This window comes from Ursus maritimus, unplaced genomic scaffold, assembly GCF_017311325.1.
Source record: "Ursus maritimus isolate PB19 unplaced genomic scaffold, ASM1731132v1 scaffold_12, whole genome shotgun sequence".
Lineage (NCBI taxonomy): Eukaryota > Metazoa > Chordata > Mammalia > Carnivora > Ursidae > Ursus > Ursus maritimus.
The window spans coordinates 60,884,058-60,907,509 of record NW_024423564.1 but is presented as its reverse complement, the minus strand read 5'-3'; the positions used below and the strand labels follow the sequence as shown (position 1 = coordinate 60,907,509).

Below are 23,452 nucleotides of genomic sequence, written 5' to 3'. Positions count from 1 at the left end.
CCCCCCCCCCCACGCGCTCCCACGCTACACAGGAGCCGGCCCCTCCCCCGCCCGGCGCGCACGCGCGCGCCCGCCCGCCAGGCCCAACTCCAGCAGCGGGCCGAGCGCGCGCCACAGTGCGCGCAGCACTCACGCGCCACAAGATGTCCCGCGACCCGCCGGCGCAGGGCCGACTCGCAGCCGTGGCCATGGTGATGGCGGCCCCGGCTCTGAGGGGTGCAGTAGACAGCGCGCCCGCCCGCCACCGCAGTTCAAAGGGAGAAAGGCCCCCGGAGGACCCTGTGAGGGCTGCCTCAAACGCTGCCTGAGGGAAGCCCAGGCCAGGCCCCAACCAATCCCTTCGAGGCTTCGTCCGGACAGGCCCAACACGCCAGAACTGCCCCGCGGACACAAGCCCCAAAGCGCGCTGGGATTTCAGGGCCCGCCCCCTGGAGTCCAAAAGGTCTCTCCGAAGCAGGGTCCAGCGGGGCGCCAGAGACTGGGGGCGGCGCTGCATGCTGGGAACTGTAGTCTCGACGGAGCTCTGGGAGCGAGAGAGCGTTGCATTCTGGGATTCAGAGTTCCGAAGTACAGCATGCTGGGAGTGGAAGTCTTCCCAGGGGTACCTTGTGGTATGCTGGGAATCGTAGTTTTTTAGAGCCGATAAGCGTTAACAGTGTCCATTGATCAGAACTTTACAGTTAGATCTGGCAAAATGATTGGCCCTTATTTCTCCCAGTTTTCTTTATCGACTGCCTGAAAGTGAAATCAAAGAATGTTGTGGCTCTCTCCACAAAGGTACTCACTGATTTTAACGAAATGGAAAAAAATCTCTATAAAGGTGAATTTGGTTTCCTAAGAACTGGTTCCTAGTTCGAGCTCTGCCACTTGCTAAATGGAATGTCTTGACCCTCTCTGAGCCTCCATTTCTTCCTCTAGAAAATAAGGATAAAAACAAAGATGGCATCCAGTGATGTTGCGAAGATATGATAAATGCTATACAAATACTGATTATCATTAATTTCCTGCCAGTAAGGAAAAAGATTTTTACCGACCCAAGTCCCACTTAATGAAGTCTTCTCTGATTGCATTAGCCCTCAATTAGATCCCTGGAGGCATACTGCTAACACCTTTTAATAGCCAATTACATACCACAGTCAACAGTCAGTACTCTAGAAAGACAGAGGTTCGGTGATTCTGGAGAAACTCAGTCTAGTGAGAGAAATTGACATCACACGTAGCGCTCTGTAATGTTTGCTATAATGGTTTCCTGAGCTGCTTAAAGATCATATTCATTTCCAAAAACATGTTAATATCAATCATGTCTGAAGCCCTGCAGAACAAACTGGGAACACAAAGGTTGATCAAGTCACTACCAAGAAGAAACGTTCTACCTGGTGGTGGAGAAAGATGATCAAGAATCGTTCTAAATGAGTGTCCTTAAACACACCCCAGGTTACCTGCAGTCAGTTTACTTTGTTTAGTCACTTTAGTACCTTGTTTAGACTACAAACTGTCTACCCCAGCGTATCTATTCTCCCCTACTTAGAAATAGAATCCCCAATTTTTAACTGGGCATGTGGCTACATTTCCTGGTCTCCTTGCCGCTAGGTGGAGCCAGGTGACTGATGAGTTCAGGCCAATAAACTATAATCAAACTATTGCATGGTAGCTTCCTCGAAACTCCCCTTAAAAGAGAGCTAGCCATGTACTTTGCCTCTTCTTAATCCCTTCCGGCATCCAGCTGCATAGAATTTGGATGTGTCACACTCCAGGCAAAATCAAGTACTGAGCTCAGAGTAAACGTGATTACTTAGAGCAACCATACCAAAAACCTACCTGCCCTTACCTCCTGACTTCATTGACACACGCGAGAGAATTATTTATTGTTTACGCCACATTTTTCACAATCTGAAATCATCGTGTGTAACTGCTTATTTATTGTCTAAATTCTAACTAGCACATAAGCTTCGCATGGGCCGAGACTTTGACTATCTTGTTTATCATTGTTTCCAAAATGCTATATAACATTAGGAGGTAGTCAATAGACGTTCAATAAATGAACAGAAGAATGAGTGGAAGTAATGCATCAAAAAGTGTCTATTCGGGGCAACAAACTTTGTTATCTAAATCAAAGAGGGACTGAATGCAGGGAATTGATAACAAAAGTATTCAAAGGGCTGAAAGAGCATAGGAAGAAGTAGTCGAAAAGGGAGAAGTGAGTTATCCAAATATCATGAAGGTGCAACTCCCGCTACATTAGAGCCCACAAGCACACACATGACGTGGAGCTGCTGGAGGGGAGCGCCAGCACTGCCGTTAGAACTCCACCATCACTGTCGGCCAGGAACCTGTATTATTTCTTTCATTTACTTCAGCTTATTTTGATAAATTAAGTTATAGTTTTCATCTGGTTTTGTGGGCATGCCTTTCCAGAATGTTTTCATAACATTAGGGATATTATTCTGCTCCATGTTTTCATTTTTCTTATAATAACTTCATTATGAGGTTTGATTGCAATCCTTTCTGCTGCTCGTTTTTATATGAAATTAGTTTTCCTGCACATTTAGGAAGGAGGGGGGAGTTCGGACAGCTTTGCTAAATTCAAGACTCCACAGCTTCTTCTTCTGTTTTTATGAAGTGTTCAAAAATATGGCTTCAAACTTTCTGAGATCTCCTGGCTCTGTGCCCTTCCCCCACTTTCATCTGACTTCCCTTTTCTTTGCCCCAAATATCCCTGGCCTACTCTACCTTTATTCTACCCCCTGCAGTTTCTACTCTGGTGTCCTGGAAAGATGCTCTGGCTGGTTTTGAGAGTCCAACTTCTTCAGACCTTACTTCGGACCCCTTGCATTCATCAGCTGCAAACTGGGCTGTACAAAACTGCCCCCAAATCCAGCTGCTTTTCTCCTATTGGTCCACTGTACTTTCTAGGAAGTACCTCTTGGCTATTTTGGGGTTCTCTTATTTTTAGACTTCTCAGACACCCAGCTGCTTCCTTTGCTTCTTTCCATAAAAATGCTGATACCATGCAAGTCTTTGAGTGGCTAGTGGTTTCCACCTGCTTGAATTTTGGGGTTCGTGGTGATATCTTGTCACCCAAGTTTGTTGTAGATATTGTCCACGGGTTTTTGGTTTTGCTATCCCAGATGCTCTATTTTTATAGAGGAATTTGGGGAGATTCAAAAATGCCACTGCCATCTTCCCAGAATTCTTTTCTCTTAGATTATTTTTTTTCTTTTTTTTTTAAAGTAGGCTCCCTGCCCAGTGTGGAGCCCGTGAGGGGCTTGAACTCAAGACCGAAAGATCAAGACCTGAGCTGAGATCAAGAATCAGATGCTTAAATGACTGAGTCACCCAGGCGCCACTTAAATCTTTATATGCCAACCAGTGAAATAAAACTGACAACGGAAAAAAAACCACCGTCAACTTTTCTAAAAGCAGGGGTTCCAAGATGTAGTTATCTATCTAAAACCCATTCTGGTTTCATTAGGGTGGCAGTGTGCCCAGCTAAAGAGCAATTCCCAGCCTCCCTTGCAGCTAGGGGTGACCATGTGATACAGTTCTGACCAATAAGACAGAAGCATAAGACATCAGCTGGGGTTTGGGAGAAAGCTCATTTAAAGCCAGGTCAATTCAACTGGTAGACCCCTTTTGCTCTTTCCCTTCTTCCTGCCTGTCAAAAGCGGAACTGAGCTGGAGAGAGCTGAGCTGTCAGGTGTCTGAGTAGTGAACCTGAAAAGTTAGTCAAGTCTTTAATCATTTACTGTGATGTTATAAGCAAGATACCAAATAGGAGAAAGCACTGGCTCCCCTAATGTTCCATTTTTCTCCACGGCACAGTGCCAGGCAAGGGTCAGGTGGGTTGGTGCAGATGTGGGCACAGTCTTACTGCCAAAGGATCCCTTAACAAAAATCTCCTGCCATTTTATAGCTCAGGAGGCTATGAGGAGGAAGGGGTGGGGCTATGGTTGGAAGAGTACTGAATACTGGGTCAGAGTAGAAAAGACATCTTCAAGGACCCGCAGTATGTTGGTCTCAGCAAAGGCACCTGCGAGAGGCCATGGCTAGGGCCCTCACCCCTTAACTCCATTAGGAAGTCTTCAAAAGAGGGCGACGGGGCTAGAAATGTAGATTTGCCTAAGAACAAGGCTGGGGTGATGGTAAGGTGGGGCCAAAGCCCCTGACCACAACTCCCCTTAAAGGACACAGTGCTCAGGCTGTGCACCTAGTCTGGTGTGTGTGGGCAGCTTCCCCAGGAGGCCTGTCAGGAGGTAAAGGCCTTGAGGTACGTGGCCCCTAACTGCCCACAATCAGGCCCGAAAGATCACACATAGGGTTCTGGCTTGGAGCCAGACTCTTCATTGCCTACACTTTCCTGGAAAACAGCAGACATCTTGGGATCACATGATGGCAAATTCATGCTAAGGACTGCTGAGCAGAAGAAAAATTTTTAAAAAATCAGAATCCCTAATGGCATCATGGAGCAACTGTATTATCCTGGGCAGGGCCATCTCTAAACTTCTATTTCCATGAGGAAAGTAAAACTGCTAATTTGTTTCAGCGATTGCTTTTTAGGGTTCTTTTATAGGTGAACACAATTCATAAGTGCTTCACGGGGGTCCCAAGAATGGGGGCTCCCAAAAGGCGGTGCTGGTTGGTTCATGAAATTGTCACTGGTCCTTGGTGGGTGAGAAAAAAATTTAGCTTTTTCCAGAAAGCTAAACTTATTCCAGTTTTCAGGACTGACATTATGTCCTTCCAGATTATTTGATATTATAATGTCCTCTCTTTTTGTAAGATGATGATACTAATTTATGATGCTGGTTGTATCTAAAATCCTTACTTAAAAATTAAATCCTGACCACTGTATTAAAGAGTCTCTGAACATTTTTTGGGGAAAAACTTTACCAGTCACACCATAGGTACTCAGTAGTAACTAAATTCCCCCTCAAACACAGATATTTATATGTGCCTGGGGAAAACCTCACTGCCTTCCCTCGCCTTAACACTTACTTCTGTGACCGGTTATGTGGCTCTTCTGCACAAAGCAAGTCTGACACTAACTGCCTGAACATAGTACAGAACCCAAAGGGTAAGGGCACAACCCCCCCAAGACAGCCCCCCCTGCTTCAGATGTCAACTGCAAGTAGTGGGTTCCCAGGTGACCCATGATTTCTGTCCCATTTGGCTACAAATTAAAGGTTCCCCACAGCCCCCTCCCTGAGTTTGATAATTTGCTCCCAGAACCCAGAAAGACAGTGTACTCACTATTGCTGATTTATTACAAAGGATGTTTAAATGAACGGCCAGGTGGAGAGATACATGGGGCAAGGTCTGGAAGGGTCCCAGGTGCAAGAGCTTCTGTCTCTCTTGGAGTTGGGGGTGCCCCACCCTCCTGGCAGGTGGAAGTATTCACCAACCTGGAAGCTCTCCACACCCTGTTCTTTTGGAATTTTTATGGAGGCTTCATCATATAGGCCTGATTGATTATTACCTCCACTTCCAGCCCCTCACCTCTCTACAGAGAATGGGGAGTGGGGCTGAAAGTTCCAAGCTTCTAATCATGGCGTGGTCTACCTGGTGACCAGCCCCACCCAGAGCTGCCCTAGAGTCACCTCATTAGAAAAAAACAAGAAATGCTCCACTACCCAGGAAATTCCAAGAGATTTGGGAGCTCTGTCAGGCACTCTTATCACCCAGGAAATAGTAAGGCTCTTAGCAGCTCTGTCAGAAACTGTAGCAGAGGCTAATATATATATTTATCATCTCATGGTATCCTTCTATTCTTTATTGGAGAAAAATCCTGCCACTTTCAGTGAGAGATAGGAAGGGCAGGTTGCAGAGGGCCTGCACACGGCACTCACAGGACCCACGTGTGTCACAATCACTGCCCTGGGCAGCAGGAGCTAAGTATTAATGAATGCGCACCCGGGTACCAGCTCAGAGGCTGACTGGAAGGTACAGACACCAAGTTCTCTGAAGAGTCCTTGAGGACAAAAGAAACACTTAGCTGGAGAAGACTCAGGGCATGCAGAACAGCTGTTTTCAAACATCGGAAGTCAACACAGGGAAGAGAGCTCAGACTAGATCTGAGAGGCCGAGGGGTAGAGCTCGGACCAAGGAGCAAACGTTGCAGAGATGTGACACAAGGAGCTGTTCAGGAGACGGCGGCCTTGCAGAGGCTGAGGCCGGCAACCCCCCAGCAGTGACCGTGCAACTGTAGGATCCAGGGGATCAGGGACCTGGTCTGTTCCGTTCACTGCTCCGGCCACACCACCTAGAATGCTGATCAGCACTTAGCAGGTGCACAACCTATATTTGTTAAGTACATTAATGGGGCGGTTGGATACTCTGCATTTGATGGGAGGTTTGCCAACGTGACCTTAAGCTCACGGTAGCCTGAATTTGTGCGCCTCTTCCTTTACGTGTGGGATCAGCCTTTTAAGTCTCCCCATGTGTCTTTGTAACTGTCTCAGAAATACCCTGGACATTCCCTGCCTGAAGAGGACAACAGACACAGTAGGGGATCAGCAATCCTGACCTGGCAGAGGCTCAGCCTCCCATTCTGAATAAAAAGTATAACAAAGCATCTTTGAGGTGTCACTGGTTTCTCCCTTTAAGGCACGTTAGCCCAGAGTCAGGCCACCTTGAGGAGGCACTCGAAGTGCCCTAAAATTTTTTTCTCAAATCTCTGCGTCAAAATAGGCCGTAAGCGAGCATGTTTTTTCACCCCTCTGTTCCATACTTACAGGAAAGAAAAATTCCAATGTCCATTTTAACCCCCACACCCCAATAGCTAGCCCATTAAGTAAATCAAGATTCTCAGCAGCTTCCAGCACGCTACAGATAAAACATCAAGGAAGAACTCGAGATAAAGTCATAACATGCAGACGGACATTCTATGAGGTATTTATTCTGCAACATTTAGGTTGGGCTGCCCAGTGTCAAGTCACCACAGACAATGTTCAGGCTCCCAGTGAATCCAAACCAAAGTTCATACAGTTCGGCCAGTTTAGGACGGCAAGCAGTTGGAGAGACGAGGATCACCTTAGAGGAACATCTGTGTACAATCCAGAAGAAAGCCATCAGACGTTAGGATGGATCCATTTCCCGTATTAAGGGCGTCACAGGACAGCGAGAGGCAAATGGCAGGCACACCTACCACGTTCCCTTGTATTTTGTTGCGAGGCGGTGTATAGTCCAACGATAACTGACGGGTGAGAAAGAAGAGCTGAAAGACACACGGACTGAACGACGTTTAATTACTGTTTGTTAAATTAGGTGACTAGACCTCAGCGTGGCACCGTATAGCTGCCAGAGTGGGGTACCATTCCATCAGTTGTCCTGCTGGCCTGGTCATTCCGCTTTCCTGCAGTAGACGCCGTGTCCAAAAGAACCACACTCCAAAAAACAGAAAAGAGAACTGAAAAACAAAAAGAGTAACTTAGAACCCCCCCTCAGAAAGGATCTAAACTGCAGGGCAGGGTTTGTATGTTCAGAGGTATCCCTTCAACACCAGACGGCCCTGAGCCCTGATGTACCAGCTCCAAGAAGAATTATTATCGGAGGCGAGGTGACATTCTTAAAAGTTTTCCGCTCTTTCTTTGGAAACCCGTGATTTTTCTCTGCCAGATCCCAAAGCTACCTTCACCCGTCCTTCTTTCTCTCTCTTCTTTGTAAGAGCTGTGTTAGGTGCTAGAGGAGGAAGAGAGTAAATACGGAGGGACATAGTAAGATTTGAGAATGAGAGAGCTGTTTGTGGTTGTTGAAACAGGTTATGCAGGGGACAATGGCAGGATGCGAAGCAGGACAAAGAGATTAGGGATCGATCCTGGCAATCCAGGGAATTTAGATTTTGTCTTTTAGACAACGAGAAAAAAGAAAGAAAAGAAAAGAAAAGAAAAGAAAAGAAAAGAAAAGAAAAGAAAAGAGAAGAGAAAAGAGAAAAAAGAAAAGAAAGTCCTTAAGCAGAGGAGTGACACAGTTTTATAATTTTTCAAAAACCACTGTGGCTACGCATAGGATGGATTGGAAGAAGGAAAATAAAAGAGATAGAGAAACCCATCAAGTTATTATCACAGTCTGAATGTGAACTGATTAGATCCTGACACCAGGCACAGTACTGATAGGACAGATCTGAGAAATATTTCGGGGGTAGAATAGACAAGTCGTACTGATAGATAAGATAATGAAGGTAAGAAGGAGGATTCTACATTGATGATGAGGCTTCTGGGGTGACCGGATGGATTTCTTAATTAATCCAACAAACAGTGATTAAGGACTCACCCAACAGATGTGTTAGACACTGGGGGCAGTGATGAATAAGGCACCCACGGTCCCAACTCTCAATAAAGTTACAGTCTGGCAGTGGAAACTACAGGGTAAATAAATACATAGCATATTACTTATGTAATTATAATCGTGAGCACCGTGAGACAGTATAATAAAGAATCGAACCTAGTCTGAAGTCAGGGGCAGCATGGATCGTAGTGCCATTCACGGAAACAGGAGAGTATAAGGAGGATCGGGTTGTGGGGGAGAGGAGTTTAGTTTTGAACATAATGAACTGGAATTATCTGTTGGTACACTTAGTTGGGGATTTGCAATAGATGGGAATTTGGAAAGAGGTGTTAGAGATATAGTTAAATCCGGGGCGGGGATTAAGAAATGTGGCAGAGAGGCCATTTCCTAATAAATGGCCTTCAACCTAAGAGAACGTGCCAGGCCTCCTACTACCATCAGGGGCAGGATCACAACTAGGACCGTGGGGCTGAGGCAGGCGTATCTCCCTCAGTGTCCCGGCTCTAGAAAAAGGAAATGTCGTCAACAATTTATCTGTGAAAAGTGGCTGGAGAAGTGTGAATGCTGTGATTTGTGGGACTGGAAGAACTTAAAGTCCTGCCTGGCCTTCTGGTAAACATTAGCTCGGGCTTCTGAAATGCTAAATAAAGGTAGGGACAAATGAGCCCACAGGGCAGGCACTGAAGATTTAATTTTCATAAACATGTTCTTTTTCTCTCATCTCTCTAGCTGTGTGTTCCAAATTAATGTCAAGACTAGAGGAGGGATTGAAGACAGAAAATCTCCCTTGCCCTGCTGCCAACTTTTAGTAGGTAGCCTGTAAGACAGAGGCTGGGGATTCCTGGGGCTTAGGCCAGAGGATGGCAAGAAAGAGGATATTGCCCTTTGTGCCAGACCTGGTCCATAATGCCACCACCAGCCAGAGCTCCCTCGCCTCCTCCCCACCTATGACCCAACTCCGGGCCACTTCTGGTTCCCCACCTCGGGTGGCCCCACTGCAACCCAGGCCTCCCCTGCGCCCTCTTCATGGCGGCAGCCCTGCATCCGAGCTTGATCGGGGGTGTTCCAATCCGAAGTTCCCCAGGTTAGGATTCTTTCTTTAATTCAGCAGGGCCTTCTAGTCTGTCTGATGCCTGAGACAGAAAATCGGGGTGTAAAATCTGGGAGAGGAAGGACCTATCTCCACTGTTCACCCCAGTCACCCCGCAAACAGTAGCAAAGGGTAGGCCCTCAATGAATGAACAAGTAAAAAGTCCTTAAGTAACCTGGCAAACGAACTGAGCGTGTGTGCACGTGACGTGTGTATCAACTGTCACTTGTGCAAAATCAAGCTTTCCCCAAAGCCTGCTGCATGCTGCAGGTATACTGGTCAATAAGTCTCCACTCTCTAGGAATTCTCAGTCTATGTCACAGTGAATAAGAGAACTGCCCTAACAGAGGAACATACAAAGGGCTGTAGGAAAGCACAGCCGAGTAAGTAATCTAAACTTCCCCAAGGACAGGCTATCTGCAGTGGATCCTGAAGAATAAATAGTGGGCTTCCAAGTAGACAAGTCAGGGAAGGGAATTCCAAAACTTAAAAACCTTAAAAAAAAAAAAAAAAAGCCTTAAAAGATTTTAAAGCAATATTTCCAGTAATTAATGGGAGTGCTGCTGCTGTTATTATTGGACTGTTGTGACTGCCTGGATAAAACAATTAAGTGCTTATGTGCTACTCCAATTCTACCACCGCTGGTATTGTTGAAAAGTGAGATCCTCAATAGGTGAGAAAGGAGATATAGATATAAGATAAAAGCAATTTAGAAAAACTCTGTAGTGCTAAGAATTGAAAGTAGGAGTATGACCTCACAATGTGTCTCCTTTAAAAAACGAATCGACCAGACGACACCTGTATTTCCTGACTCTGAACAGTGAAAAGGCCTGTAAACAAGAGCCAAGCCAAAGGCAATGAGCACCTACTGTGACCTGGTATTACTCTCCCCACTGAACAGAACCAAGACTCCTTCGAGAAATGACTCAGTCTGGGCCTGGGACAGGAAAGGTTCAAAATGAGCCTGGAAAAGCCAGGAAAATTTTGTTGTAACAGATAACCAGACAGTCATCAGAGAGTCTTAGGGATGTGGCAGCAGGACTCAGGCCAATTTGAAGAGGTTCCCATTAGCCAAAGAAGGGACAATTTGAGTATTGGTAAGCATAATACTTGTGATGGCTGAAACTAACTGGTCGTTGTTGCCCAGTGCTAGTGAGCCAACTACTATTTTGAAAATAGGTGAAAAAAAGGGAAGAGAATCACTTATCCTGCTTTTCTACAGAAACTATATCACTGGATAGCCAAATAGTAGACGAAGGGAAGTTTTTATGAAAGAAGTATTCTCATTAACAAACAAAGAAGCAAAGATAGAACTGAAACATCACCATTTTGAAACCCCTAATGATTTAACAGCTGTAGGCATGGCTGATTACTTTTAATATCAAAAAGTGCGAGATAATTACACGTCATGAGTTTATGGCTGAAAGCATTTAACACCACTTACCAAGCAGTCTTGCCAAAACCAACCAACCCACCAAGGCCGAATCTGATCCAACCTTTAGACAGAACCACCAGTTTACAGAAAACAAAGGCAGAGAACGTGATAAACACCACCATAGACCTACAATCAGCAAAATCCAGACAGTGAGAAGCTATAGGAAAAAGAACTCTTCAACAAACACATGGTAAAGAGAAAGAGAGAGGGGGAATGGAGTGGGAATCTATCATTTAAAACACATTTAAGAGATACGTCAACAAACTGCACGATGAAATTCCAACACTGAAGTATATATGACGCGTCAGAAGGTGGAGACATTCCAGACCACGGGGATCACGTGGATACCACAGTAAAGTGAATCAAACGAACTTTCTGGTTTGCCAGGGTACATAAAAGTTATGTTCACACTATACTGTAGTCTACTAAGTGTGCAACAGCATTATGTCTAGAAAATGTACATACTTAAAAAAAAGATTTTATTTATTTGTCAGAGAGGGCAAGAGGGCATGAACAGGGGGAGGGGCGGAGGGAGAAGCAGGCTCCCTGCTGAGCAAGGAGCCCAATGCGGGACTCAATCCTACGACCCTGGGATCATGACCTGAGCTGAAGGCAGACGCTTAACCGACTGAGCCACCCAGGCGTCCCAAAATGTCCATACTTTAATTAAAAAATACTTTATTGCTAAAAAATGTTAAGCATCATACAAGCTTCCAGAGAGTCATAATCTTTTTACTGGGGGAGGGTCCTGCCTCAATGCCGATGGCTGCCGACTGATCAGACTGGTGGGTGCCCCAGGCTGGAGTGGCTGCGGCAATTTCTGATAAAATGGCAATGAGGTTTGACACATGGATTGATTATTTTCACAATTTCTCTGTAGCATGTGATGCCATTTGATAGCATTTTACCCACAGTAGAACTTCTTTCAAAATTAGAGTCAATCCTCCTTGCTGCTGCTTTATCAACTAAGTTTCTGTGATATTGCAAACCGTTTATTGTCGTTTCAACAGTCTTCACAACATCTTCACCAGGAGTAGAGTCCATTTCAAGAAACCACCTTCTTTGTACATCCGTAAGAAGCAACTCCGCACCCGCTCAAGTTTTATCCTGAGATGACGGCCACTCGGTCCCCCCTTCAGCCTCCACTTCTAGTTCTCCTGCTCCTTCCACCCCATCTGCAGTCACTTCCTCCCCTGAAGTCTTGAACCCCTTCTAAGTCGCCCATGAGGGCTGGAACCAACTTTTTCCAAACTCCGGTTAATGATGATATTTTGACCTCTTGTCATGAATCACGAATATTCTTCTAAAATGGCGAATCCTTTCCAGAAGGTTTTTATTTTACTTTGCCCAGATTCACCAGAGGAATCACTACAGCAGCAAGAGCCTTGTGAAATGCATTTCTTAAATAATACATCTTGAAAGTCAAAATGACTCCTTGATCCATGGGCCGCAGAATGGATGCTGTGTCAGCGAGCATGAGAACATTCATCTCAGTGGTCCATCTCCCTCAGAGCTCCTGGGTGACCAGATGTATTATCAATGACGAGTAACATTTTGAAAGGAATCTTTTTTTCTGAGCAGGTCTCAATGGGGGGCTTAAAATATTCAGTAAATTATGTTGTAAACAGATGTGCTGTCATCCAGGCTTTGATGTTCCGTTTAGAGCGCACAGGAAGTATAGATGCAGCATAATTCTTGAGGGTCCTGGGGTTTCATGAATGGTAACTGAGCACTGGCTCCAACTTGAAGTCACCATCTGCATTAACCCCTCACAAGAGAGTCAGCCTACCTTTGAGGCTTTGAAGCCGGGCACTGACTTCTCCTCTGTAGCTACGGAAGTCCTAGACGGCATCTTCTTCCGGTAGAAGGCTGTTCCGTCTACACTGGAAATCCGTTGTTGAGCGTAGCCACCCTCACGAAAGATCTGAGTCGGAGCTTCCGGATCACCTGCTGCAGCGTCTACACCAGCACTGGCTGCTTCGCCTTCTGCTTCTGTGTTATGGAGACGGCTTCTTTCCCTAAACCTCACCAACCCACCTCTGCTGCTTCCAACTTTCCTTCTGCAGCCTCCTCACCTGTCTCCGCCTTCACAGAATGGAGGAGAGCCAGGGCCTTGCTCTGGGCCAGGCTTTGGCTTAAGAGGATGTTGTGGCCGGTTTGATCTTCTATCCAGACACACTTTCTCCACGTCAGCAGTAAGGCTGTTTTACTTTCTGATCATTCGTGTGTGCACTGGAGTAGCGCTCTTAATTTCCTTCCAGAACCTTTCCTTTGCTTTCACAACTTGGCTGTTTGGTGCAAGAGGCCTAGCTTTCAATCTGTCTTGGCTTTCGACATGCCTTCCTCACTAAACTTAGTCATTTCTAGCTTTTCATTAAAGTGAGACATGCGTGACTCTCCTTATTTGAATACTCAAGAGGTCATTGTTGGGTTATCAATTGGCCTACTTTCAGTATTATGATGTTTTAAATAGGGAAGCCCAAGGACAGGGAGTGAGATAGGGGAATGGCCGGTCAGTGGAGTGATCAGAACACACATAACCTTTATTGATTAAGTTTACCATCTTACATGGGTGCAGATTGTAGCGCCCTAGAATAATTACAAGAGTAACACCGAAGATCAGTGATCGCAGATCACCATAACAAACATAAAAATAATGAAGAAGTTGAATATACTGCAAGAATTACCGAAATGTGACAGAGAGACACAAAGTGGGCAAGCGCTTTTGGAAAAACGGTGCCGACCGACTTGGCTCGACACAGGGCTACCACAGACCTCCAGTTTGTCAAAAACACAGTATCTGTGAAGTGCAGTGAGCAAGGCTCAATAGAACGAGGTACGCCTGTATTAAGGAGTTATAACTTTTTTTTAGATGTGACTATGGTATTATGGTTAGGTTTTTAAAAGTGTCTCTTACAGATCCAGAATTTAAGTATTTATGGATCAAAGAATAGGATGTCTTAGATGTGCTTCAAAATAATATGGGGGAATAGATGGGTATACAGATGAAATAAAGTTGACCATGAGTTGCCAACTGTGCAAAGTAAGCAAAGGGTACATGGAGACTCATTATACCATTCACTCTACTTTTGCCTATGTGTAAAAGCTTTCCACTAAATAAGTTTAAAGAAGAATAAAAAGTTACTGTGTTGGGCGCCTGGGTGGCTCAGTCGGTTAAGCATCTGCCTTCAGCTCAGGTCACAAGCCCAGGGTCCTGGGATCAAGCCCCGCATCGCGCTCCCTGCTCAGTGGGGAGCCTGCTTCTCCCTTTGCTGCTCCCCCTGCTTGTGCTCTCTCTCTCAAATAAATAAGTAAATAAACTCTTAAAAAAAAAAAAAAAAGAGTTACTGTGCTGACCCACTCTCCAACCCAGGTTCTCCCAATTAACTTCAAAGACAGAGAACCAAGAAGAAAATTGACAGAGAAACAGCACAGAAGCTGAAACTAGATGCTCTGGGCAGGGACATCTCAGACATGGTGTGGACAAGAAGAAGGGGCTGGTGGAAAACAGTGTTAGCCAAGGTGGAAAGTCACATAGTCTGGATGTCGTGTTAAAGAGGTTTACAGTACTGAGTTAAAACTGATTTCAGAATAAAAGAACTGATGTGTATAAATGTAGTAAAAGGGTTTGTAGCTTTGGCTTATAAAATGAACACTCTTAATATGAGTGAGTGAAAGGATAATTGCACATAAACCCTGTGTATCAAATCAGGAGGGTTTTTTAATTACAAAGGAATCTCCTAAAGCCCTTTGCTCATCTCTTATTAAACCCCTATCACACTGCACTATAATTACCTGCTGGCCACCCTCCTCCAGACAGACCCACTTGTCACCGCTCCTGGGAAGGCAGCCCCCATATGAATGCCATCTTTCAGATACTCCATCCCACAAGCCAAAGTAAGACTCCCAAGGTACAGTTTCCAGGCTTCCCCGGGGTCTTGGCTCAGAGAAGAAATGGCACTGGCCCTCAGGTGTTAAGTTAATTTTAAAAAAGGAAAAGAAAGGAGGGGAGAAGAAAGCCAGATATTCTCTATAATATTTCAATGATTCATATAGGGGTAGTTTCCCTGATCACAAGTCATTGGAGGCTCCTCTATGATCCTGAGTTTCCAGGGAGAGAGGCGGTGAATGTTCTCCCAGTAATCCATGCCAGGCTAAGCCCTCCAATGTGCAGATGTACATGAAGAACGTTATCCGCGAGATTAGAAGCCATTCGTTTTCAGTGAAAGCTGGGAGTCTAGAGATTACGGTAGAGGGCACAGGCAGCTCATAAATCTGCAGGGCCTGGGGCTCTGGACAGCCCTCTCATTGCAAAGCGATTGATGCTTCTGCCACAGAAGCGCCAAAGAAACTGTTCATCACTATCTCATTTGGAGACTTGACACCCAAATGGAGACACTGATACCCAAGTTTATAGATCTAAGCAAAGCCCTAAGGTGTCAAATCTCTATAAATCTGGATGGGAGGTCTGCAAAGGCCCTAAGGACCAGGCTTTTCTCCAGCACCAGCTTCTGACTTTCTGAAGGTTTAGAGCACCTGGGACATTGGCCCGGAGCCTTCATAACAAAATGTAAGGAAGGAACTTGAGTCCTAACATGGGAGTAGGATGAAAGGGCCCCTCACCAGGTCGATGTCGGGTATTCTTGACCCAAGCAACTGCTGCCATGGTGGTCTCTACCTCTGTCCTCCAGCGGGCTCAGATTTTCTTGTTCTCTGTGATGTGAGCCCACATCACATCACTGTGTTCCAATGAACAACCTATGACTTCACCTTCCCAAATGCCACGGGAAGCTGACTGCTCGCTTCAGAAAAACAGGCAACTGATGGCTTCTGCTCAACCTTCAGGGCCCAGCTCAAACAAGACCCCTTCTATGAAGCCCTCCCTCAGGCCAAATGAGTCACTGCTTCTGTGCTCGTGCTCAGCAATTCACCATTCGGGTAGGGCGCTTCTCTAAGAACACGGTCTGTTTATGACCTAGTTAGCTGTTTTACCCATGCACCAAGGCTCCCTGAGGCAGATTATATTTGACTTTCTAGGTCCCCATTGCCTGGACCACGGAGGCCACAGAACAGCCTCAAGTAAACGCTGAGCGAGAAAGTAAATGAGGGCTCTGTGAGCCAAGACACCTCTGACAAAAGCCCACATCCCCCTCTTGCCTTCATCTTACAAAGGGTCACCTGCAACCACCCAACGTTAACTGAGCACTCGCTCTGTCTGTGCCAGGCAGGCATTAGGCCAAGCACTGGGGAGTTCAAGTCCAATCAGACTCAATCCCTTTCCCGTGGACCTCAATCTCAGGAAGAGGCCCAGCTTGCCCCCGGGCCTTCTCTGCTAACAGCCAGTGAAATCCGTCTGCAAGAGGAGCTGAGCAAGTAGAGACGACAACCAAGCCGTAAGGCAAACAAGCTACCACATGCTCACTCTAAGGCACTGGGCTGTAAAAACCACCCACCGAGGTAATGGAAGACAAATTTTAGAACTTCTATTAACATTTATTTTTCATCGAAAAAAAAGAAATTGAGCTTTAATAGTTACTATATGGACTGACAACAGAATATGTAAACACTTCCAATACACACATACTACTAGGGTGTGTGCCGGTGGCAGAGACTGCAAAAGGGTCTCCCCACAATGTAGACATATATCAAATCACCACAACGTAACTTCAAGCATCTTACAATTTTCTTTGTTAATGATACCTTAATAAAGCTGAAAAATAAAATAAAATAAAAATGCCCTCCAATGATCCCTGACTCCACGTACTTGTGCCCTCCCCCTGACTGTGGGCAAGACTTGTAACTTGCATCTAATCAAAAGAATACAGGAAAACGGAGAGATATCATTTCCATGGTTACTTTATGTTACGTATCTTCTGTCTTCCTAAGCGATGTCTGTCCATTATCTTCTACGGCTTTGATGAAATCAGCCATCCCATGTGGCAAGGAACTGGGGACAGCTTCCAGCTGACAATTAGAAAGGATCGCCCTCGGTCTAACAGGCCACAGGGACGTGAATCCTGCCAACAAGCTGGTGAGCTCGGAGGAAGATCCTTCCCCAGCCCAGCTTTCAGAGGAGACCTCAGCCCAGGCCAACACTTGGAGTGCAGCCTTCTAAGAGAACCTGAAGGAGAGAACCCAGTTAGCTTTGCCCAGACTCCTGACCCACAGAAACTGAACTAAGAAATGGGTATAGTTCAAGGTGCTGGGTTTGAGTTCAGGTGCTAGCTAATATTGTTAGGCAGCAATAGACCATGAATACAGCCCTCGACTTCTTAACTGAGAGGTTAAGTATGGATACTCTGAACTGAAGCATCTCTAAACAGCAAAGGAGGGCTCCAAAAAAGAGGCCAACGGCCAGCAGTGGGAGCCTGCAAATTTTAGCAGTAAAAAGAACATCAACCTTAAAAGTGGGAAAGTGGAAAAACCTTGAGAATTGGCTCCAGAATACCTGGGTTTGAGTCCAGCTCTGCTTCTAAGAGGTAGGTGATCTTAGTCAACTCAGACTTCTTAAGTCCAGCTGCCTTATCTATAAAATGAGGTCAACAAGGCTGGTAACATGGACAAAGAGAGAGTGATCTAGAAAGTATCTTGTAGAACAGAATGTGATATACACATGTTAGCTTGTCACAAAACTCTGGGATGGCCTTGGACAAGGCACTGTTCTTTCTTGGCCTTGGCTTCCTTATGGTAAAAAGGGGAGGAAAGCCCATCCTGTCTCCAAGGGCTCTGACCTTTGATTCTAACATCACATCCCCACGTGAAGAGAGGAAGAGGGGAGGGTGGGCCGTGACATTCATAATAGCCCCCTAGGCATTCCACTGGCCAGGGCAACTGTCTTACCAACAAGACCACCAGAGGTGTCTTTGTTTGACCAACCACATCTTGTCAACTTGCAAGGCCTGCAACCCAAATTCCTCAACTAAGAGGGAAAAATCTCTTTGGTTTTACAAAAAAGAAATAAAGGGTCAAGGTAAAGGCAGTGAGAACCACCAAATTTCAACACAAATATGGACCCACGCTCAGAGGGGCAATAGCCTTGATTCTGTCACTGCGCACCTTAACCACGAGCCAGGAGCTTTTGTAAACATGATCTCTAATCTTCACTACAGTCTTACAGTATGGGTTGTATCATCCTTCTTCCACAATTACGCTGGCTGAGGCTCAGAGACAGTAAGCTCCTTGCCCCACGTGCACCGCTAGTACGTGCTGGGGCCAGGATTTCATTTTAGTTCTACTTGACTCTAAAGGCCCTGGGGTCTTTGCACCACACCCTGTTGCTCTGAGAAAGGAGAAGGTCACCCTGTGATTACAAAACAGACTACAGGGAGATCATGTGCAGAGTGTGACTTCGTTCATTCACTCCCCCGACATTTTACTGAGCACCCCCTGTACACAGGCCTTGCAGTGAGCAATGAAGACGCAGGGTAATACCCATTTCCTGTCCTCGTGTCGCTGCATCGAACTGAAGAGGCAAACCAGTCCACGGAGGACAAATGAATCAGTGAATGAACAAATGAATATGCAGATGGCCACACAAACAGTGAAGAATTTCCAGCACCATTGACAGTGATGTATAATAAAGGTGTAACAGGATCACGGGGTAAGTGATGGCTGTTGGGAGAAAGGGACCACTTAAGACATCTGGAACAGCCAGTGCAAAGCCGTGTTCTGGCAATGGCAAGCCCCGGTACACTGAGGAGCTGGGACAGGGAGGCAAGGAATGAGCCACGGAGGAAGTGGCTCCTCTTCCGTACGCTAATCTACTGAGCCAACCACTGAGATAGAATCATCCGAGGGGCCAGAGAGCAAACCAGGCATGAGAATTTGTCGGCTCTACAGAACCCTACGAGTAATTCAAGAGAAGTCACACTCAGGGTCTGAGGCCTGGTGGAGAAGTCACAGGGAAACTAGAAAAACCACCAGGACTGTCACCAAAGAGAACAAAGCCATACTGTGCTTCCGGGAAGGGGACAGAGAGCGGAGGCGAGGGGATGCGGGGTCCAAAAGGCAGGAGCTCCTCTAACGAAGAAGCTGAGAGCTCACATCTCCCACATCTATCAAGCCAGGACCACGTGGATTTCACAGTTGAGGCCTTCGGGTGGGGGGCCGCACAGATACAGACATGCTCGCACACAAACGCCATAGTGAATCGTACGGAAAGACGACACGGTCTGGCTCTCTCGGTTCTTGATGCTAACAGCACCGGAAGTGAAGCACTCGCCCCTTTTTACTGTACCAAACCGCAAAAAACGTAATAAAAATATAATCTCTTACTTTCCTCTCTAGCTACTTGGCTGCTGCAACTGTTTGGTTTGGAGCAACGGTAGCTGCTGGGAGGTGGTCCATCTCTGGCGCATCGAAAAAGTATGCCTGCAGGAAAAGGAAACCCATGACGGGAGTTAAAACACAATGGTCTGCTGAGTATTCTAGACTCCGCGCTAAGAGTATTTCTGGGCTCTCGTGGCCCCTACGTTTCCTTCTGCCACGCTCGTCATCCCACGGAACTACAACTGACTCTGTTTCTGTCCATCTCACTTAACTCGACTATGAGTTTTTAAATGTAGCCACCGTTTACTGGCCACTTCCTCCACATGACTTAATCTGCACGAGAACCCCATAAGGCTGCTATTATTATCCTCATTTGAGAAATGAGAAACTGAGGCTCAGAGAGGCTGTCATTCATTCGGTGCGCGTGGCTAGTGAGGGGTAGAGTCGGGTCTTTCTGACTCCAAGGGTCAGGCTCTTCATTGCGACATTACCCAGTCTCTCCTCCAGGGCAAAGCCTGTATCCTTCCTGTCCCTGTGCCACCAGCCTGTCACTCAGGGCCTGGCCCACTACGTAAACAAGCCATACTTAAGGAACTGAGCTATAACAGACTGCTGCTAAACCAGCTGGCTCTTGGTAAAGACCTTCACAAGAAAGGGCCAGGCAGGCCTGACCTCATAATTCTCCAGCTTGGAAACGAAAGATCTAATAAATTCTTCCACTCCCCATCTACAATTTCACTGTCAAAAATCAGGAGGGGGTGAAGAGGTGAAAAAACCAAGGAGGATCTTCTGACCTGTTTCAAGGTCTGAGAAGCCTGACTTCAGCCCAGTAAAATACCTAAGTTGTTCAAAGTAAGGGGAATCCCTTAGTAAGTCAGGGGTCACTGACGCTTGTAATTCCCCCCTTGGAGTCAGGGCATGAGGAGGGTAACAGGACAAAAAGCCAAGTCAAGAACCATTTCACCAGCTCTACTCTCTATCAGCCAGAAGGGGGCACCAAGACAACGCACTGAAGCTTTCCCCAATACTATGTTAACTCTTCTCAAGTTTCTAGCTGTGGAGCCCCCCTAGCTTGTAACGTTCCCAAAGCAATCCTATGAGCTCTAAAAGCCTTCTTCCCAGGGCCCGTTCTAGCACCTGCTTTCCGAGATAGGGTGGGGGAACAGGGGTCGTGCTGCCAGTCTTGGGCCCCTCCAGCTATCTCGATTGTGCACAGAGCCACAAAGGCCCCTCATGGTGCAGGAATTGTGCCTTTCTTCCAGGCTTCTGGAGGAGGCCCTCATCACATGGAATGAGCCAAGAGGCAGGGTCTAAACTTGGCTTTGCTAGTAACGCACACCATAACTTTGGACAAGTCACTCCACCCCTGAGTCTCAGTTTTCTAATGTGTAAAATGAAGGAATTAGAAAAAAATTGTCTCATGGGCAACTATAATTCTATGACTCATTAGTTCATTAATGCCACAAATACTTACTAACAAGCACAGTTACTATTTGGGGAGTGCCTACTGCGCACCAGGCCCATGCTTGATCATTAATAACAGGCAATGTTATCCCCATTTTAATGATGAGCAAGTGGGGACTCAAAGAGATAGAGATTTTCCCAAGGCTACACAACCCTGTGTCTGAGCTAGGGTTTCAATCCAGATATGTCCGGCTCCAAAGTCTATGTTCTTCTCTTCTGCGGGGCGGCCTGCAATGTAACACCTATCCTACGCCCAGTCTAGATCCAGGCACTGTGGAGGCGCCAGGATGGAACCATCAGGCTTTCTAGAAGTCGGGCCAGGAGTGTCACCTGGCAGAGAGCGAGGGCAAGGAAGATCTACTATCAGCAGTAACCCCTGCAAACGCAGGCCTGTCCGTCTCAAACACTCCGGCCAAGGACACGCTCTCTGGGGCTTCCTTAGTCACCCCCGCCACGACTGTCCCACGACCAACTTAGTGTACAGCCGCAAGCAGCGAGGGGCCCTCAGCAGGTAGAGGACTGGCATACACTTCAGAACATGGAGGCAAAAATCCGTGCTCCCCAGGGCAGAGCGGGAAGCCAAGCTGTCTGGGTCAGCCGGTGCCTCTCCGCTCCCAATTCTTCTCCCTGCCCTTCCAATAAAACTAATGTCCTGCATTTGTACGGTTTGCATTGTTCCTGTTGAATGAAACACTCAATCCTTACAAAAGTAAAGATGCTCCTGCAGGTCCATTTTCTAAGTGAGGAGGTGGGGTCCAGAGAAGGAAAATATCCAAAGCAGGGGTGGGGGAGCTGGGACCAGACCCCCATCTGCTCACCTCTGCTTCAGCCTCTTGCACTGCACATCTCCAGAAGAGGACAGAGGAGGCCATCTCTGGTGTGGAAAACAAAACCCCAGGCACAGAGGGCCCCTGGCTAAACACCTGATCATAGAATAGTTCCCTTCTCTGAGGAGGAGAAAACTTTGCCTCCCCTCCAAGAAGGGGTCCTACGCCTGCAATTCCCTCCCTGCTCCATTATCCAATGTGCCCAGCTTCCCAGAGTCCCTTACAACTGAACCAAGCAAGGCCTTCTCTCCTGCCTCCTCCAACTTCCCAACCAGGTATATGACGGGAAAGACATTCTGGAGAGAGGCGGGAAGATGCCAGCAAGAGGCACCCAGGAAAGGACCCTGTCTTTCGAGTAGTGTGGCCTCAGACTGATCTTCCTGGGGCACTCAGGAGGAATGAGCAGCAGAGGGGCCTGGCAGCTTCAGATGACACGGGGCTCTTCTAGTAACTTCTCTACATCTGAAGAACCCTTCATAGTGTATGAAGGGCTCTCACAGCCATCTCAGTGAGGCTCCCAAAAGCCCATAAGATATGAATCTCCGTGACAGAGGAGGAAGCCAAGTTTCCGAGAAAGAGGGTGCTCGCCTAAGCTCACAGTGCTCAGCCCAGTGCAGTGCTCTTTCTGCTTCCCTATAATGGCTCTCTTCCAGCAAGTTCCTGAGCAGCAAGATGGGCAGGTAAGTCCCAATGTCAGTGTCATTTTCCCAAAAGGGAACAACAGGCATAGGAGGTCGAAGAGCCTGCCATGCGGACCTACTGAAATAGGTTCTTAATAACATTCTTACCACCACCACCCTCCTCCTTGCTCCAAAGTCTGATGGCCGTGCTCCTCTCAATTCTTTACACAACTGAACAAGGCAGCACTTATTCCTCCCTCCTTCTCTCCATCAATGCCTCAACTAGGTGCATAGGGAAGAACACTCAAGGGAGACATGGGGACACACCAGTGAGAGGGCTACAGTGAGAAAGGACATTCTTCCTCAGCAGACAGAAGGGTCCAGGAGGGTCACAGCAGCATTACAAGGGATCGGCCCAGGGGCTCCAAGTGCCAGAAATTATCGGTGTCACTCTGCCGTGAGTCAAACCAACAGTCCTCTGGAGGTCTCAAGAATTGAAAGCTCAGACACGTGCATAGCATGTTACCCAGCTCTGCGTCTCAGAACCTGGCACTTTTTATGAGACTTGTTCAATGGTCAAGTATCGGGATCTTAAGAATGACCCAGGCTGTCCACACAAAAATATTACAGATCAAGTGGTGCCCCAAGAAATATTTACTCCCACAACTGTAAGACCTGACCAAGGGTCTGGATATTCATGACGCAGATATCTTCCCGCGCTCACATCCTTTCCTTCATCAGCGACCTTAACATTCTTGGACACCTGCATCAGGCGTGTTAAGGCCATGGAACAGCAATTTTTGTGTACAACGTACACAGAAGATAGAAAATCATGTCTCCTTAGGATCAAGGGAAAGGGACCTAATTTATGGGCATCTATGGGACAAGTTCTACATTAAATATTGATAGGCAATATTTTATTTTATCCTCAGAACAGCCCTACGTGCAGGAAATACTACGCCCGTGTTACAGATTAAGATGTTCCGATTCAGAGAAGTTAGGTACCATGGCCAAGCTCACATAGCCAGTGAGTGACAGAGCTGGTCTCCGATCTGGGCTGTCCGACTCAAAAGGACATGCTCTCCTTAAAAAGATACCCAAATACATGAACTCAAAGACTCTTAAATGTTATTCACCTTAAAAATATCTCCCCTTTCCTAATTTGACTTCATCCTCATGCTTTCCACCTATGAAACTTTAAATTTCAAAACTCCTTCAGAAAACCAGCAAAGACATCCAAAGGCAGAGCTCCCCTTCATCCCGCACCCCAACCTATTATAGACACTCATCCAGCTCCACTTCCTCTGGCCAGACTCTGAATCTTAACCAAATTTCAGAAATCAGGTAAAGCCAGAGATCACCATCAAATTCTCATAAAATTACCACTTCTCATGTAGGAGAGTCTATCTTGGGGCGCCTGGGTGGCACAGAGGTTAAGCATCTGCCTTCGGCTCAGGGCGTGATC

The 23,452-nt window shown here is 46.6% G+C and overlaps 2 protein-coding genes across 3 annotated transcripts in view; both read right to left on the bottom strand.

The window, feature by feature from the left end:
* NDC1 (NDC1 transmembrane nucleoporin) overlaps positions 1-247 on the bottom strand; it is a 41,998-nt gene extending 41,751 nt beyond the window's left edge. Inside the window, exon 1 of the mRNA XM_040627280.1 lies at positions 134-247. Within this exon, the coding sequence (XP_040483214.1) occupies positions 134-190 (57 nt within the window). The 5' untranslated portion in view covers positions 191-247. The remainder of the gene's footprint in view (positions 1-133) is intronic.
* A 6,628-nt stretch (positions 248-6,875) lies between these two features.
* Positions 6,876-23,452, bottom strand: part of YIPF1 (Yip1 domain family member 1) — a 35,668-nt gene continuing 19,091 nt past the window's right edge. For both annotated transcript variants that reach the window (XM_008699174.2, XM_008699173.2), the window contains 2 exons: positions 19,083-19,178; positions 6,876-7,405 (listed from right to left, as the gene is read on the bottom strand). In XM_008699174.2, coding sequence (XP_008697396.1) covers positions 19,095-19,178 — 84 coding nt within the window. In that variant the 3' untranslated portion in view covers positions 6,876-7,405; positions 19,083-19,094. The remainder of the gene's footprint in view (positions 7,406-19,082; positions 19,179-23,452) is intronic.